The sequence below is a fragment of the Corythoichthys intestinalis genome, chromosome 19 (assembly GCF_030265065.1).
Source record: "Corythoichthys intestinalis isolate RoL2023-P3 chromosome 19, ASM3026506v1, whole genome shotgun sequence".
In the NCBI taxonomy this organism is placed as follows: Eukaryota; Metazoa; Chordata; class Actinopteri; order Syngnathiformes; family Syngnathidae; genus Corythoichthys; species Corythoichthys intestinalis.
In genome coordinates, this window is record NC_080413.1 from 37,582,327 (window position 1) to 37,601,442 (window position 19,116).

The 19,116-nt window shown below is 39.1% G+C and overlaps 1 protein-coding gene across 8 annotated transcripts in view; it reads left to right on the plus strand.

Moving 5' to 3' along the window:
* The window catches only part of LOC130907543 (protein enabled homolog), a 270,375-nt gene that overhangs the window by 161,167 nt on the left and 90,092 nt on the right, over positions 1–19,116 (plus strand). For all 8 annotated transcript variants that reach the window (XM_057822770.1, XM_057822769.1, XM_057822768.1 and 5 more), the window contains one exon: positions 2,117–2,189. In XM_057822770.1, coding sequence (XP_057678753.1) covers positions 2,117–2,189 — 73 coding nt within the window. The remainder of the gene's footprint in view (positions 1–2,116; positions 2,190–19,116) is intronic.

Sequence of the window (19,116 nt, forward strand, 5' to 3'; positions counted from 1 at the left end):
GGGTTTTCCAGTGCACCGACTTACATAATCCATTCCAGTTTTTGCTTCGGTTTCCTTAAAATCCGGTCCGCATTTTACGCACACCTTCAACACACTACATTACCGTCTCCCAAATGGCTGAGAGACTCTGTAAAAATGTCAGCTGTGTGGGATTATTTCACTTTAAAGGACGACAAAGACGAAGAGGCAGAGTGCAACATATGCCACAATAAAGTGAAGCGTGGTGGTAAAGCTGTAAGAAGTGTTAATACAACCAAACTAATCATGCATTTATCGAAATACCACCACAAACAATACAAGGAGTATGAGTATATGAGGAGTATAAGGAGAAAACCGAAGACAGAAAGAAAGGTCATACGCAACGAACACTGGCAGAAACTTTTGCTATGCGTGACAAACTGGCACTTGACAGTCCTAAAGCCCAGGGAAGTCATTGCCGAAGGAATCATTCTGGATGACGAGCCATTATCTCTCGTGAGTAAAGTGGGATTTAGACGCATCGGGCAGACTTTTTTCAAAAAATATATATTCATATATTTATACTAAAACGATGTATGTAAGTATGTACTTTTCCAGCGTTATTTCGCTGTGTAAATGCATTTATAATGATAAAAATATGTAGAGTATTTAAACATTGAGAAAACTTGCGTTTTTTTTTCTGCCAACTCGAGAAGATTAAAATAAAGGTCAAATCCACTATCCACCTGTTAGAACACACATGCAAATATAAAACATATAAATGTTTATTGAATATCCATCTTAGAGTCTTGTTTAACTGGGAGAATTTGTTACAAAAGACATGCTATAATTTGTTATCATTATGCATATATGCACTGGTGTCACCAAACGTGATCACACAAAACGTAATCACGCATTGCTCCTGAGTCCTCACAAATAAAGCATAAAATTTTGTTTTTTTCGGGCTCGTGTCTACAAATAAAACATAAAATTTTGGGTTTTTTTGGGCTGGGCAAGCAAATCAAAGGGAGTGTGTAATAGTTAATAGTTTGAGGTTGTTATAATAATGTTTTGTGTTTATCATTTAATAAACAGGTCAGTTTCTTGTTACCAACCATTATGTGTTATTCCAACTCATTTAATTCAGCTGGCAAGTTGTTATCAAGACTACTAAAACCCTTTTCAACATGAGTCTGACAACTAGGTAAGGAGGCTAAATAACTTCAATACATGCTCAGAGAGGCCGGTATCGGAAGTGCAAAACAATATCGGTATCGGATCGGAAGTGCAAAAACCTGGATCGGGACATCCCTACCTTCGACACCATATAAAGTCATGTATGCTGTTTGCTGCACAACACCAGTACTTGACAATGAGCGAGGTTATGAACGCAGCTCACAGTTACGTTCATGAGACAAAAATATGATCTGTTCAGTTCACGTTCGCCCAAGATATGAACGTGTTCATGAATGATCGTTCATTGAATGCGTTGATCCACAACACTGTCCAACAATAAGAAAAAGTGAAATACTAAACACTGGAGCTCCTTTCAATACGCTGAACTCTGTTTAATTCACTGGATTTTAACAGGTAGCTCTTATGTCTGAAAGCAATTTCCCTGGTCGACTGACAAATTGGAAATAGCAAAATTAAACTGGACACATAACGAAATTAATTTGCTACTGGATCTCAGAGCAGAGGAAGTCTTTTGTTGGGCATTTACAGGTTACTTCCTGTTGATTTGGAGTCACTTCCATTTGGGGACATTCTTGCGTCACTTCCTTTTCAGTAATCCAAAATTAACTGGATGTGACCCGAAAATGCCCCAAAAGGAAAAGGAAGTGACCGAAAATCAACAGGAAATGATGTAAAACGCTCTAAATGAACTCATTGCCTGGCATTGACTGCCACTGACGGTCCTAGACGTTTAATCCGTTTGAAGTTGGCAGTATTCTATTCGATCAGGCACAGATTCACAATCGATTGAATTCTGCAGGATGTATTTGTAGAAGTATTGATTAATCATCTGGTCCACATTGAATGGGGAAACTTTTATTTTGTAGTTTGATTTTAAAGTATATATTTTATGACACAATCCTTGATTTCTTTTCTCACACACCTCATATCTCTGAATTTTTCTATCTTTTGCCATATGCAGGTCCCACATTGCCCAGGCAGTCCCAAAATGTTCAGAATGGCCCTGCGCAAGAGGAAGTAGATTTTCGAAGAAGGTATGGAGCACACACTTACACATTATTATTGTCTTCTTCCTTTTCTTTATTATGTTATCTAAATATATACTTTAGTAACCCTGGTCTCTCATGGCCAGCTTAACCCTTAGATGCACAAGTTACTGGACCCTACACTCTTCCATAAGTGGGTCAAAAATGACCCATATTAGAAGCTATGTGTTTTTATGCCATTTTGGTGAAGAAAAATCATTTTTATATTATTTAGTAGGATATTTAGGGCCACATAAGACTAATTTCATGCTTGGAATATCTTTATGATTCAATTAATATTTTTTGGGAAAAAAACAAAAACAAAAAAAAAACAGAACAGCAACAGACTTTATCCTACCTTGTATTTCATCATCAATGATGAAGAGCTCCCATGCATCTTTTTGGTGAGACAGCGGTGCTAAGCCCTTTGGGAGGCACTTACCGATTTCTGAGGATACTGTGGCTATGTGTTCTGCCCTGGGTGGGAGGTAATTCTCTCTAATAAGAGCCCTACCAACTCATTCTGTTGGCCATGATTTGGAGACTTTCTTCTTCAGAGGACACATAAGTGGAATCTTATGAGTCAGATTGATCCTGTTCAGTTGGATTTCCAGGTGGACAACTACCACTGCCACCTGGACAATAGTGTGGGTCCTCATTAGGGATGGGAATTGATAGGATTTTTAAGATTCTGATTCCATTATCGATATTGCTTAACGATTCGGTTCTTTATCGATTCTCTTATCGATTGTAATTTGGGGAAAAAGAAGAACAAACGTTTTGATTGGCATCGAGTTTTTTTAATCGGAAGTCACAACCATACAAACTCACAACAAGGTCAAAAGAGGCCCAAAGCCTCAATATTAACTGTGGCAATAAATTGCAAATGCACAAGAATGTTTAACATTTTACTGAAACATTTTTCTAATAGAAATAAAAAATATTGGTATATATTGGCATATAGGTCGTTGGTCTGCCGTTAGCAATATGTGTTAAACTTGCAGGGGTCCCCAAACTTTTTCCCGTGAGGGCCGCATAACTTATCCCTTCTCTGATGAGGGGCTGGGGTCAGTTTGTAACAGAAAAAGTGTGACGATTGCAGGAGTGCCTAAATGTAAAAAATTATTGTTTTTCAGAAAGCCGCAATCAAATAACCCTTTCTGGATATTTCACGGAACAAAAGTAAATAAAATAAAAATAATAATATAATACAATAATAATTAATAATAATAACACTATTAATCAAATAGATAATAACCAAATAACCGTCTCTGAGTTCTTCACAGAAAAAGGCCAGAAAATAAATAACACTATTGAGAAAAAATATATATATATATTCAAAATGCTCTCTGGTATTGTTCAGGGGGGCGGACCAAATGTAGGGGCGGGCCGTAGTTTGGGGACCCCCTGTTAAAGTGTATTTACCAGTGTATTGAAATGCATGCCTTTTAGTTTTTATGGTGCTTTCACTCTCAAGTGGGGGCGCCCTTGCGCGTCCTCACGCGAAGAAGAACGCGCTCACCCGAAGAAGAGCGCTCTTACACGCGAAGAAGAAATGCCGCATCCAAGCGAGTGAGCGAGTTAGTGAGAGAGGGAAGCACTGCTACGACCCTACGTTCTTTGTTAATGCTTGTAAAATATCTACAGAGGCAACGCCTGTATGTATCATCTTTTGTGTTGTTGTGTGTGTTTCCACTCGCGATCGGACACTTAAATCCAGTTGTGTAGTGGTTTGGACGATGTGCTAATACTAGCGAACGCATGCTAACTGTGTTGTTATTACTGAATTAGCAGCTAATCATCGCTGATTTACGTTGATGCAAACCTGTTTGTTATTGGAGACGAAATTGATTTGTTTCATTTCTATTTTTAGTTTCACTCTTCAAATGATGGTTGAATAAAGTCAGCAAATTATACCAACGTCTTCTGTATCGTCATTTCGGAGTTTAGCTAGCTGTATAACTGTCTCAGTGAGGACAGTGCAGTCTATTCCCTCCCGATGCAGTTATCCCCACCTTGCAATGATTGCAAGTCGTTTTGTTGTAATTTTTCCTCGTGAAGTGAAGACACACTTTCGATCGTTTGAACCTACGTGCTGCCATTGTTATGTTTACGGCTGCAATGCTCGTGCTTCGTGCTAAACCATCGTAACCTTTCATTTTCACTCTCTTTCCTGGTGAAGTGTAGCCAAACTTTGGAGCGGGTGGTTCTTGGCGCCATGCTAGTTTGATGCGTTTGGACAACAAAACTCACGACGCAATAATCTTCAGGACTCGTTAAAGGGATCGTTAAGGCTTTTTCATTGTGATGTCGAGGCCTCAAAACACTAGGAACCGGTTCTGAATTGGAATCGGATTTGGATTCCCATCCCTAGTCCTCATCATCAGAAATTTTGGACACTTGAGTCCAACCCCGTCTCGACTGAACGGGAAAAGTCGCATAAAAGTGGACCATTTTCAAATTCGATCAAGGTCACTTTCGTATGTGGTTAAAATCCCATCCGGGCCACATTTTTCCAGGATGTGGCTGCGGTTCGAACTGTCAAGTCCCCCATATTGGAATTCATGCAGCAATTAACATCAGCAAAGAGTGAGAGAGACAGCAGCAATTAACATCAGCAAAGAGCGAGAGAGACAGGGTGCTACGGTAGCAGTGCTGCTGTGCATTAGCGTGAGCGCCTAGCTTTAACGCGGCTTTTGGGGAAGGAGCGGGCTTGACAACAGTCATAAAAAAATAAAATGGGTTGAGAATAAGCCTGACAATACTCGGTTTTCTCTCTGCTCCAATGCTCCTGTGCATGCGGGCCAGTTTGCTCAGCGCATCTCGGACTGCGAATTAGAGTGCATGTGTGATACTTGAACAGGCTCAATGGACAAAGGCAGTCTGAACGGTTACGGCAAAAAAACAGGTATGACAAAAAAACGGAATTGTGCATTACGATCTGCGGTATGAACCTAGCCTTAGTTAGCTAGCTAATTATGAAGTAGGTTAATTTGTTGATAAATAATAATAAAGATTCATGAAAGACACACACACACACAAAATACTATATGGACATAATACTTCCAGTACACGTATCAGCTCTTGCTGTGTAAAATAATGTTCTTAAGGGATGTCACTTTTTACATACCTAGTCTGTGTGGTCCACGGTAAATGTATTCCTGACAGCCAAAGTTGATAAGAACGAAAGATTCCCATTGGATTCCATAGAAAATGCATGTGGGTCATTTTGGACTCACTAGTGGAAGCTTAGGGTAGTAATACAAAAATGACAATTTCTTCAAATGTATAAAAAGTTCATCAAAAATTTGAATGGCATTATATCAAAAACATGTTTTTTGATGAATACTTGGAATATGAATTGATAACAATTTTTTTATTCCAAAGATATTTAAAGAAAACAATCTCACCGGGTCATTTTGGACCCACTTATGCATCTAAGGGTTAACCTTCGAACTCAGACTCAGTGTGGCATAGCATAACTCCCTGTGATATTTGATATCAGGGTTATCAAATATTAAATATTCCATTAAATAACTAATTGACCACATTTTCTTGTTGACTTTTGTAATGGACTAGCAAAATCTCAGCGTGTCCTCAAACACTGTTTTGCCTCAGGATAAGTTAGTATGGGAAACTCTGTATCTAATTAGACATGCTATATGGAGTTTGTCAAGTTTTTACACGTGACTGCTACCTCTGGCATAATGCGTAACTGCAGCCTGTGTCAAGCTTGTGCTTAACACACATGCTTTTATGAGCAGGAACATATATCAACGAGCGTTTGGCCCATCAAATCAGCACCCGAAACGAAAGAACAACAAAGGTGATTGTTGACTGTTAGTAGCAAGTCTTAAGTTGGTTCGAAAAGTGTTTTTACGCAGCGGGGGCTCATTGAAACAGCGCTTCGCTATAACTTGCACCCAGGAGTGAAAGTGACTAGAATTAAGAAATTGACGAAGCAATAGCTTCACTACAGAACCATGTAGCTTGAGTAGTTCACACCTAAGTTTGATGGGCCAATGACAGATAAAATTATTTCATACAGGACAAGAGGAACAAGAGTGCAAGAATTAATTAAGTAAAAAGCGAAATAAATAAATGTTGACATAAATAAATGAATACATGAATAAATGATGAAATAAATAAATAAAAGTTGGAAAAAATAAATAAATGTTGAAATAAATAAATACTGTATATAGTGGAATAAATAAATAAATACAAATGGAAATAAATGTTGAACTCATTAAATAAAAATAGAAAAATATAAATAAAAAAATATAAATTTAAATAAATAAAAAATCGAAATAAAAAAGGTGTTTAATTATAAATTAAATTAAAAATTTAAATCAATAATGAAATAAATAAATATTGAAATTGAAGCATTTTAATGACACATTTAATAATTTTATTTAATTGTGTATTTATTTATTTATTCAATTTTTGCACTCTTGGTCCGCCATACTTCAAGTCTCTCCTTTCTCCTAAAGATCCGATCAATTTTCTGTTACTTTTTGTATCGCATCAAATCAAGAAGCTTGAGCTTATTCTTGTTTGGCATGTGTGGCAGCCTGGCATTTTTTTTTTTTTTTACAGAAGGTTTTGACTGTTGCCGCCATATTTTTGGGATCAAAGGTGTTCCAGCACGTTCCGGCCCTGAATCAAATACCGGAACGGCGTTCCGGACCGTTCCGGCCCACTTTCACCCCTGCGTGCACCACATAAAACAAAAGTACAATAGGGCAAATATAGAAACACAGGTTGCAGTGTACACAGATTGGGTGTAAAGTGAATAAGTGACTAGCAGAAAGTGGTGACAAAGTGGTTTTGTAATAATGCGTATATGACAATTACAGCACTAGAGGCAGATGACTGACTTGATATGATAGTGCAAATGACAGTTTGTGAATAGATATTGATGTAACAGTGCAAAAATGCTATAATTTAACTGTGCAAATATTGCATATGCAGCACCCAGAATGAGACAGCTGTCTGAGAACATATTACTACAGTGAGTAAAATAAGTATTTGAACACCCTGTGTTTTTGCAAGTTCTCCCACTTAGGAATGATGGGTGGGCTTGAACTGTTCATGGTAGGTTTAAAATGAAAAATCCCAAAATTACAGTGAATGATTTTTTAACATTTTATTTGGATTATACTACAGCAAATAAGTATTTGAACACCTGAGAAAATCAGTTAACCTTGATTACAATTAAAGAGGTCAAACATTTCAAGTAACTTTTCACCAGGTTTGAACAGACTGCAGCAGGGATTTTACACCACTGCTCCACACGGATCTTCTCTAGATCAATCAGGTTTCTGGGCTGTCACTGAGAAACACGGAGTTTGAGTTTCCTCCAAATATTTTCTATTGGGTTTAGGTCTAGAAACTGGGTAGGCCCCCCAGAACCATGATATGCTTTTTATGAAGACACTCCTTAGTTACTCTGGCTGTCTACTTCGGGCCATTGTCATGTTGGAAGACACAGTCACGACCCATTTTCAATGCTATTACTGAGGGAAAGAGGTCATTCCCGAAAATCTCACAATACATGGCCCCGGTCATCCTCTCCTTAATACAGTGCAGTCGTCTTGTCCCATATGCAGAAAAAACACCCCCAAAGCATGATGCTACCACCCTATGCTTCACAGTAGGGATGGTGTTCTTGGGATGGTACTCATCATTTTTCTTCCACAAAATACTGTGAGTGGAAGTAAGACTAAAAATTTTGATTTTGACCTCATATGATGTCATGACTTTCTCCCATGACTCCTCTAGATCATCCAAATGTCATTGGCAAACTTAAAACGGGCCTGGACATGTGCTGGTTTAAACAGGGGAACCTTCCGTGCCATGCATGATTTTAAACTATGACGTCTTAGTGTATTACCAACAGTAACCTCAGAAATGGTGGTGCCCGCTCCTTTCAGTTCAGATTCCTTACCATTCATAGGATCATTGAGACCCTATAAGGTAGATCTTGCATGGAGCCCCAGTCCGAGGAAGATTGACAATCATGTTAGCTCTCTTCCATTTTCGAGTAATTGCTCCAACTGTGGATCTTATATCACCAAGCTGCTTGGAAATTTCCCCGTAACCCTGTCCAGCCTTGTCGAAGTCTACAATTCTGTCTCTGGTGTCTTTGGACAGCTCATTGATCTGACTGGAGGGCAGTAGCACATTTTGTAAGAACTCATCTCGGGCCAAGAAAGGAAGTCAGGAAACGGAAGTTGGAGGGATCTTGTGAAGACGTGTGAGAATTTGAGAAAAATGTAGAGAACGATCGAACAAAAAAGAAAGGCAAAAGACACTGGAGGAGTGTTTTGAAAGAAGGATTTTTTAAAAATCTATCTTGATGAGACAGACGGTGATGGCCACAACAGCGTCAGGTTCCACACGCGTTCTGCGGAGCTCACGTTGCGTTATTCCTGAGCCCGAGGTTGAAACCAATGATGAAGATGATGAAAAAAGTGAGAACAATCTTGATCCGGACCCATCAGATTACTGGGAGCCACCTCATTCGACTGGGAGCAGCCGAGAGCCTTCCCTGTTGTTATGTGCGCAAATAGTTCAACAGTTAAATAGTTTAGTTATGTGTAAATAAATTGTTACTTTGCGATCAAAAGCTCTATTTGTCTTGTTGTTTATGTTATTTTGTCGAAGGAAAACATTATTCAGATGTTTGGGATGTCACAAAAGCGAAAAAATAGCTGTGTTAAAGTCAAAGTTATGTTTGAAATGTATGCTTTTACAAAAAGCTCAACTCCTCTGTTTTTTCATCAGAAATTGGAAAATTGCTCAAACTAAGCTATTTTCTAATGTTGATTTCTAAAGAATGGAAAAAGATATGAACTAACGTTTTTTTCTGCTGAAAGAAGAGAGTTTAATCCTTCTTTTGGTGGATTCCATGTTTATATAGCAATAGAACAGGATTTTCAGTGGCCCTTGCAAAATCAGTCAAAATCCAGTAAAACGGCCGGGAGCGAAAGGCCTTGCTCCGGTGAAAATGGCTGGGGGTGAATGAGCTAACTGCCTCAAACAGGTCAAAAAGTCAGACTTAAAAAGTCCACCTCCACTCCACTTATTTAGGAGAATAAGTGGAGTGGAGTTGGACTTTTTGAAGGCGACTAACAGGTCTTTGAGGCTCACAATTCTAGCTAATAGACAGGTGTTCAAATACTTATTTGCAGCAGTATAATATGAATAAATTGTTTTAAAAAAATATACTTTAATTTCTGGATTTTATTTTTTAGATTGTTTCTCAAATTGAACAAGCACCTACCATGAAAATTTTGAAAATGTTGTGGCATTAGCAGTGCAATGACAGTGACAGTTCAGTGCAAACTTCAGTGTGGTGACAGCACTTGGAAAGAAACTGTCTGTATACAAATTAATCAGCCTCACGGCCCAAATGCGACCTATGACACTTAGTCCATTATTGCCTTGTTCATTAGTCATTGAATGAGCTCATCTCATCTCAATGAAATAAAGTTAATACGAACACTACAAATCTAAGGGGTCTGGCTTGCCCCCGTGCAACACTAATCATTGCTATGACTAAAAAAATACTATGGCATGACTCAGTAGTAATGCATTCTCCAGGTGTGAGTCAGTGCTTTGACTGTTTTTTTAGTTGAATTGCCAGGAACACAAAGTATGCGTGCCTCATAATACTGGCAGTTTCCATTTCCTATTTTCGTCACGCACGCGCACACACACACACACACTTTCAATCAAATACACATTATTGATCAGTTGCTGATGTCATCTGCTGATGGACACTTGAATAATCAGCCACAGTAGCAGAGTGAGGGAAGATTGAACAGATTAGGAAAAGGGGGGGAAATAGAATGTTATGGAAGGAAAGGAAGGTACATTTTCAAGTTATTGTTTTCTTCATTGACCAATTTTAATCAACATTTTGGACCCAAAAACACCAAAAAATCCCCAAAATGTTTTGTTAAATACAGTGGGGCAAATAAGTATTTAGTCAACATTAGAGATGATGCCAATCGATCGGGTCCGATCACGTCATTTTCAAAGTATCGGAATCGGCAAAAAAATATCGGCCATGCCTTTTTTTTTTTAATATATACTGTATATATATATTTTTTAATTAAATCGTTTTCTAATTGTATTCAACGTTACAGACATAATATGTTAAACTCATCCAGAGTCTTTAGTTTAGGCTCAAGGTAGGGTTATCAAATTTATCCCGATAACGGCGGCAATTAATTTTTTAAAAAATGTATCACGTTAAAATATTTAACACAATTAATGCATGCACTGCACGACCCACTCACGCATTGTCGCGCTCAATCTGTAATGGCGCCGTCTTACCTATATAGAGAGATATAAGGCAGCGTAAAATGAGTAGAGTGAATTTTGGCAGCCTTTGGAGCCTTTTTTTAATTGGCTAAAGCCTTACAATCCCTCTCCCTACGATTAGAAATATCATGGGAAGCAATGTGGGGATGCAAGGTAGCAATTGATCTTTTTATTAACACCTTATGTTATTTCCCAACGCAGAGAAGATATATCAATTGGTAGCACTACGCACAGTCACGGTTCCTCTTCCCATCATGCATTTGGGCATGGCTACAGTATCATTTACTGAAAGCTCAACAAATACACTAGATGGCAATATTTAGTCACAATATACAAAGTCAAAAGTCTTTCTATCCGTGGATCCCTCTCACAGAAAGAATGTTAATAATGTAAATGCCATCTTGAGGATTTATTGTCATAATAAGCATGTATATATTCGTCCGAGTTGTATTCATTTTTTTCTTAAAGCATTGCCAAAATGTATATGATCGGGAAAAATTATCGGGAATGATTGGAATTGAATCGGGAGCAAAAAAAAAAGCAATCGGATCGGGAAATATCGGGATCGGCAGATACTCCAACTAAAACAATCGGGATCAGATTGGGAGCAAAAAAACATGATCGGAACAACCCTTGTCAACATCATCAAGGACTGAGGGGATTTTGATGTTTTCTTCAGGCAGTCATCTTTGTAAATCTCACTGGAACAGCACCAAACAAAAGTTCCAGCATCATCACCTTGTCCAATGCAGATTCTTGACTCTTGACACCTTGTCCATTGCAGATTCTTGAATCTTGACAAGATGATGCTGCTGGAACTTTTGTTTGGTGTTGTTCCAGTGAGATTTACAAAGATGACTATCTGAAGAAAACATCAAAACTTTTGATGTTCATTAATTCATTATTTTTTCAAGCTTTTTATCTGAATATGTTCTACATGATAAAATGTCTGAGTGAGTGCTCGTCCGAGACTGGTGATTCCATACTTTTTGCTAGGGGTTGTATACATATAGTACACACATTACCGGGGGATGTATGCAATCACCTTTTTGCTGACAATAACTTGTCAGCTATCAAAAGTTGATGTTGCCGTATTAGCAGGTGGCTGAAAAGATAACAGTGGTGGGGATTTTTATGTTTGTTTTGTTTTATAACCTGTCCTGATTGTCAGCTTAGTCATAAAATATGAGGCATCTATGCCTTATCATGACAAAACAGGAGTTAAATATATTCTTTCTTTTGAAGTTTGTTTGAGATGAAAATTCACTGGAAATACCCTCGGTCAGAATGAGGTTTGAGAGGCGACAGATAGAACAGAGCAAAACAACAGCACCGTGTTTGTAATGCAAAATTGATCATCCCTGCACTCCCTCACCGAGCTTCCAACGCACTTTGCTTTAATCCTCCTTTTCATTGCGAGAATGAAAGAGGCTGAAGATGCCGAGCGTGGTCATGACCCTTTAAGGGCGACTGCATGTCTGATGGACACATTTATCACACGTGTGAGCACATTAATGAAAGGTTGGGAGTGGAAAGATATACCACTTGCATAGTGTTGCGGGGCGCTACCCTCAGATTAAGAAGACAGGAGCAGCAAATAATAGGCTGCAGTATAAATAGCTGTGCAGCACGTGGGAGTGTGTTGGGGTGAGCAAGCCTATTGGTGAGGGGGAGTGGAAATGTGCTGAATGAAAGAGATATGATGGAATGCTCTGAACAGGCAGCTAATGGAGCTGTGTCTGTAACATGTTGACATTGGCAGATATACTGAAGGCAGTCGCACTTGGACATGCACACGCGCATGATTGCTCTTACTACAATGTGCTTGCTTTTGGCTCAGATAACATTTATGGTGTTTAGTTAGTAGGGAACACACCACATGGAGAGTCTGTGTGAAGAATACTGACGGGATCCTTGGACTGAAGTCGGTCCATATGGTCCATCTGCACTCATATCCATGCAGTTGACATTTCCTGCTTCTCTGAGCTAACCAGGGAAGTGTCTAAATCCAGCTGGCCACCCCACTCGACCAGATTTCAGTGTCGCGGAAGCTTTAGCACAGTTGTTACTTGTGGCAAAACAAGATGATGAAATAACTTTCTACTACTATATATAAAGCTCCAGTATATAATACAATACAATGGTATGAAAAAGTATCTGAACTTTTTGGAATTTCTCACATTTCTGCATAAAATCACCATAGAATATGATCTGATCTTTGTCAAAATCAAACAGATGAAAAAACTGCCCACTTTAACTAACACCACCCAAATATTGATAGGTTTTTATATTTCAATGAGGATAGCATGCAAACAATGAGAGAATGGGGAAAATAAGTAAGTAAACCCTCTGCCTAAGGAGACTTAAAGAGCAATTGAAACCAATTTTTACCAAACAATTTACTCAAGTGTGTGCCCAATCACTGATGAGTGGTTTAAAGCTGCCCTGTCCACACTATAAAACACACACCTGGTAAGAATTGTCTTGATGAGAAGCATTGTCTGATGTACATAATGGCTCGGTCAAAAGAGCTGTCTGAAGACCTGCGATCAAGGATTGTTGATTTGTATAAAGCTGGGAAGGGATACAAAACCATCTCTAAAAGTCTGGATGATCATCAATCGACAATCAGAAAAGTTGTCTACAAATGGAGAGAGTCTGGCACTGTTGCTTCTCTCCCAAGGAGTAGCCGTCCACCAAAGATGATGCCAAAAGTTCAACGCAGAATACTCAGAGAGGTAAAAAATAACCCTAGAGTGTCTTAAAGACTTACAAAAATTACTGGCACAGTCCAATATCTTTGTGCACACATCAACTATATGTAAAACAATGGCCGAGAATGGTGTTCATGGGAGGACTCCACGGAGGAATCACTGCTGTCTTAAAAAATCATTGTTGCTCGTTTAATGTTCGCAAAAAGGCACTTGGACACTCCACACAAGTTTTGGCAAATATTTTGTGGACTGATAAGACCAAAGTTGAATTGTTTGGGTGTAACACGCAACGTCATGTGTGGAGGAAAAATGGAACAGCTCACCAACATCAACACCTCATCCGCACCGTGAAGTGAAGCATGGTGGAGGGAGCATCATGATTTGGGGCTGTTTTGCTTCTTCAGGGCCTGGGCAACTTGCAATCATTAATGGAAGAATGAATTCAAAAGATTATCAGGATGTTTTGCTGGAATACCTGAGGCCGTCTGTCAGACAGTTGAAGCTAAAAATAAAGGATGGATGCTGCAACAAGACAATGATCCAAAACACAGAAGTAAACCATCTTCAGAATGGTTTCAGAAAAACAAAAACCCCATTCCGGAGTGGTCAAGTCAAAGTCCAGACTTGAACCCCATTGAGATGCTGTGGCATGACCTAAAAACAGCGATATATGCCGGACATCCCAGGAATCTGTTTGAACAACAAAACAACAAAATATTAAATGTGATAGTTCACTTACTTATTTTTCCCCCTTCTGTCATTGTTTGCAAATTATCCTCATCAAAATATGAAAACCTGTAAATGTTTGGGTGGTTTTAGGTAAAGCAGACACTGTTTTTTTCATCTGTGTGATTTTGACAAAGATCAGCTCACATTTGATGGTGATTCTATGCAGAAATGTAAGAAATTCCAAAAGGTTTAGATACTTTTTCATACCACTGTATCTTGTCCCTCTAAGGCAGTTACCTTTCCGTTCCTGTAGCGTCTTATCCAACGTGACCTGGTAGCAAGCAAGGTGGCGACCATGTTATTGAGAAAAAAAACAAAAGCCTTTTCAACATATATATTTAATCCCCAATGTTAAATACGCTCTTGTTTCAATATGTTTTCTTTGAAACAACAATAAATTAATAAAATAATTAATAAATAAATAATAAACAATGAATAAATAAAATAAATCTAACAAAATACTTTTTTTCTCCCCAACACCAGGGGGTGCTGCAGCACCCCACTTCCAGCACCACTGGCTACAAAGCACTAATGTAATCAAGATGCACAAGGATATAGTTTTTAAAAAATGTATGTTTTCCAATGAATGATTAAATAACTGACTAAATTGCTGAGGTCTTGGATCGTTACACAGTATCGGCAGATCCTCAAAATCAGGTGACTCGAACTCAGTTACAAAATATGTGATCAGGACAGCTCTAGTACTGTATCTTCCGCACTATAAAGCGCACCTAAAAGCCTTCAATTTTCTCAAAATGAGACAGTGCACCTTATGTGCCTTATATATGGATCAATATTGGTTAATCATGGCATGACATTCCCATTAACGCAGCTACATCTAGTGGATGCATAATGAAACCCCAACCGCATCTACTACTACTGCGCCTTATTATGCCAAATATGAAAACAGTTTTAAAATAGGCCATTCGTTGAAGGTGCAATTTATACTCCGATGCGCCTTATAGTTCAGAAAATACGGTAATCACATTTCAATAGAAAACAGTAGTATCAATATTCATTTGTTGAATTTTTCTTCCATCCCAGGCAGTAGTTATAGGTTGTTTTAATTCCCTGACATGTTTTGGCGAACACTTCCGCTTTCATCAGAGAGTCACTGGTGTTGGTGTGATGTGTCTTTATCAGCTTCACCAGGATGCTGGTCCAGGTAGTAGAGAGCGTGTAAGCCCCCTCGTCCCTGTTGATGGTTCTCGGGCTCCACTTGCGGATCTCAATGGCCTCCCTTATCCAGCGCTGATGTTTGTATTCTTCAGTGCAGATGACTCTGGCCTTTTCCCAGTCCATAACGTGGTTTTCCCTTTTGCAGTGATCGGTGATGGCTGACTTGTGTTGTTGCTGTTGTGCTTGTTATTTTATTGCCCTTGTATGTCTCATTGTTGTCTCCTTCTCACACTCCTTCTTGTGTTCTGTTCTTGTAATAAAGCTCCTCCCAGTCTCCCCGATGTATGATTTACTGCATGATTTGCATGGAATTTCATATATGGAGTTACATTGTTTTCTTGGTGGATTTTGTCCTTTGGATGGACTAATATCTGGCGGAGTTTTGTGTGTGGTTTGACCGGTGTGTTTATGTTGTAATTTTTCATGACTCTTTGGACACGATCCGTGACTCCTCACGTACACCTATGTCACCTATCGCCTCATTCATATCCATTATAGTTAAATGCGTTGTCATGACTCAGCTATTAATGCCACATTTACTGGAGGGTTAGGAAGCCATTTTCTAATGAAAAGCCGATTTAAAATTTTTAGAACATCCGTTAACTGCCCTATTAAATTGCGGAATACATAAAAACTCATCAAATGTAACGGCTGAAACTACCTGCGTTGCTGTAGTGTCTCATCTCATATCATACTGATGACAAAGTCATTTCCATCAGGTTTTGCCGGTCTGGGGCACCACATCCCGGGTTTTTGCTTTTGTCTTGAAACAACTAATCACAACACTCATTTTTAATATCCAGCAACGGATGCATGTCTCTCCAGCATGGGTAAACCCCTGAGGCATAAATATGTTTTACAGAGCAGAGGGAGGTTGTTGCACTGAAACAGCTTTGAGCTTATCACTGCTCTACAGTCTGATTCATGTAACAGGTTGTCTAGCTGTTTGGTTTTACATTATGCAGTGTAGTAAGTGCAATGATCATTTACGTTTGTTAACTTTACGAACTCAATGTTTATGTCCCTTAACATTTCTTGTAGAGAGTAACACTGTACGTACCTTATGAAGCCTGAGTTATACTCCTGCGTTGCGGTGACGGCAAAGTGATTACGGCGTCAATTCGATAGTTCTGCGGCTAGGGAACGCATTGCTCTGTAATTCACCACCAAGCCACTAGAGGGGTGTGGCGTTATGTTTGTACGGTTTTGGGGCATGCTTGTTGACTTCGGCTAGTCTATTTTAACGGAGAAAAAATAAACAATGCAAGATGGAACGCTAGAATGTTAATCTTCTGCTCATCAACATTGAATAAATGTTGATAATACAAATGTTGAGGGGCTGGCGACGCAGAAGACTGTTTCGAGGCGGTCTGGCCGACTTTTGATGCCGCACAGAGAGTTCTAGACTCGGGTGGAGACAGCTAGCTGTGGCGGCTAGCTTCAAACTGGCGTCGAGCACTGCGTCCAAGGTCTGCAAAGCCCTCCAGCCCGATTTGTTTGCCGTGTCCTACAACCAGCCATAGCAGATTTCTGGCGTCTATGGAACTTCCCAAACTGCATTGGGAGCCTTGATTTTAACGTTATTATAAAAAGCACCGAGGCACTCTCAATCAGTGATGATGTATCGTGTGTGAACTGACTGTTATTGAAAATTAAAGATCAAAACAAGTCTTTTGACACCAAACCGGTGCTTTATTCTTCATATACTTGAAGTGTGACACGTAAATAAGTCACAGACTCACAGCAAACATATGTACACAATAAATGATGAAGTGAACCAACCAAAAATACGACATAAAGTAATAAAAAGCTGGCAGTTTTTGGCCAACTGGGTCACCGCTTCATGTGGCCACTCGATTCCGAACACACACGTCTCGGTGATTCTTCCATTTTCTTTTTTTTTTTTTTTTTCAATCGCCGACCTTGCCATTTGGCAATCATAACAGTGTCTTGACGAGACTTGCTCTTCGATGATACTCCCGTCGGCTTGGTCCATTTTTGCGTGTAGAAAAATAATGTTTTACAATGGTGGTGATTTCACGCTGAACCGGAAACAACAGTCTGAGCGAGCCAATCACAGTCCATTTCCGCCACGTCATATGCGTTGACGTGACACTAGGCTGACGCTAGGGTTTGAAAAATCAATAGGAGCGCGTCAGGCTACGGCGCAGGGTCGTAAATCAGGTCTTCCTTGACGGCGCAGGTCCAACGCGGAAGTATAACTCGGCCTTAAGGCGTCACAGACAGGTAGTGGGAACATAACTAGAAAGCAAATAACAATATCACTTCGTATGATTAACAGTGGCATCTGCTAAAACTGCTTATAATATGCAGCCATTTTGCTCTATTCTCCCTCCATTTTTGCAATTGTGATTACCGTAATTTTCGGACTATAAGGCGGTTTATAAAGTGCACCTTTAATGAACAAGTTTGTTTTTATACATAAGGCGCAGCTGATTTTAAGGCGCACTACTGCATCGTTGTACTGCATTAGACCTTTGTTCTTTATCTTTTATAGGAGCAATATATATGATTTGCACTTCAATTATTCAATAAATAGCATTTTTTTAAAAAACTCTTTGGGAAATACTTCTAAAACAGGTTTCAATGGTTGAACCGAGATTTTCTCATTTTAAAAGTCTGTTGTCAGCTTGTAAAAGTTGTTTTGATTCCGTGTTTAAAACAGATGTCCCACTGTCAAACAATCAGCCAATCACTCCGAGATAATTTGATGTCTTTGTCCAGGTTGCCAGAGCTTTGTAGGCTTTAGATACTAAGGTTTCAGATATAATACAAATATATCCATACAGTATACGTCGTGCACTTGCACTAAAAGTACGTTTACTTATACTACAAGAATGTGCACTTAATTTTAGTGATGTACTGTTTAACTATTTGTAGTACAAGTACGTGTACTTGCATGTGCACTTGTACTTCAAGCAAGTGCACTTGCGTGTACTTGTACTACAAGAATGTTATCTTATGTGTACTTGTATCACAAGTAGGTGTACTTGTGTTTACTTGTACTCCAAGTACGTTTTATTATGTCTACTCGTACTACAAGTACGTGCACTTGTGTGTACTTGTGCTAAAAGTATTTGTACTTGCTTGTACACCTTCCACAATCGACCAACTATGAGAAGTTATTTCTCCTTGTGGTATGCCACAGCTCAGTAGGCTTTATTTACTAAGGTTGCAGAAATAAGAGATATGCATGTACGCCATGCACTTGTACTATAAGTACATTTACTTGAGTGCACTTGTACTACAAGTATGTGTACTTGTGTCTACTTGTACTACAAGTATGGGCACTTGTGCTTACGTGTACTACAAGCAAGTGCACTTGTGTTTATTTGTACTACAATATGTGTAATTGAGTGTACTTGTACTACAGGTATGTGTACTTGTGTCTACCTGTACGACAATCAAGTGCACTTGCGTGTACTTGTACTATAAATTTGTGTACTTGCGTCTACTTGTACTATAAGATTACTGTCCAGGGTTTCTCCTAGGATTTCTTGAAGCTGTGGTGGTGGGCTGCATCAGAGTCGGACAGTCTCACTATGTCGTGCCGAGGCAAAATTGCGTCATATCATGACAAATGAGAATTCTTTTTTTCACATTGTTTTCCCAAGAAGAACCGTAACAAAGATCTATTTGATATATTTCATTAGCCAGAGAAATGTCGTAGCTCTCAGCTACGGTACATGGAAGTAAAATGCGTAGCTGATTACAGCCACATTACTCTACGTAATGACACCACTTTTTTTCTCGTAGCAATAGTATGATTTACATGTCGTAGTCCTTCTTTTTCCTTTAATTTGGCCCTAATATGTACTACATTACATTAAATTTATCTATCTTTCGTCAGCTGTGATTGCGTATATCCGTCTGTCGAAACAGCCTGATAGCACAGATATAAGTACACATGCACCTCTGCTATTGGATGCGTTGTTGACGTTAGTGAGGCGGCGCTTTGAAAA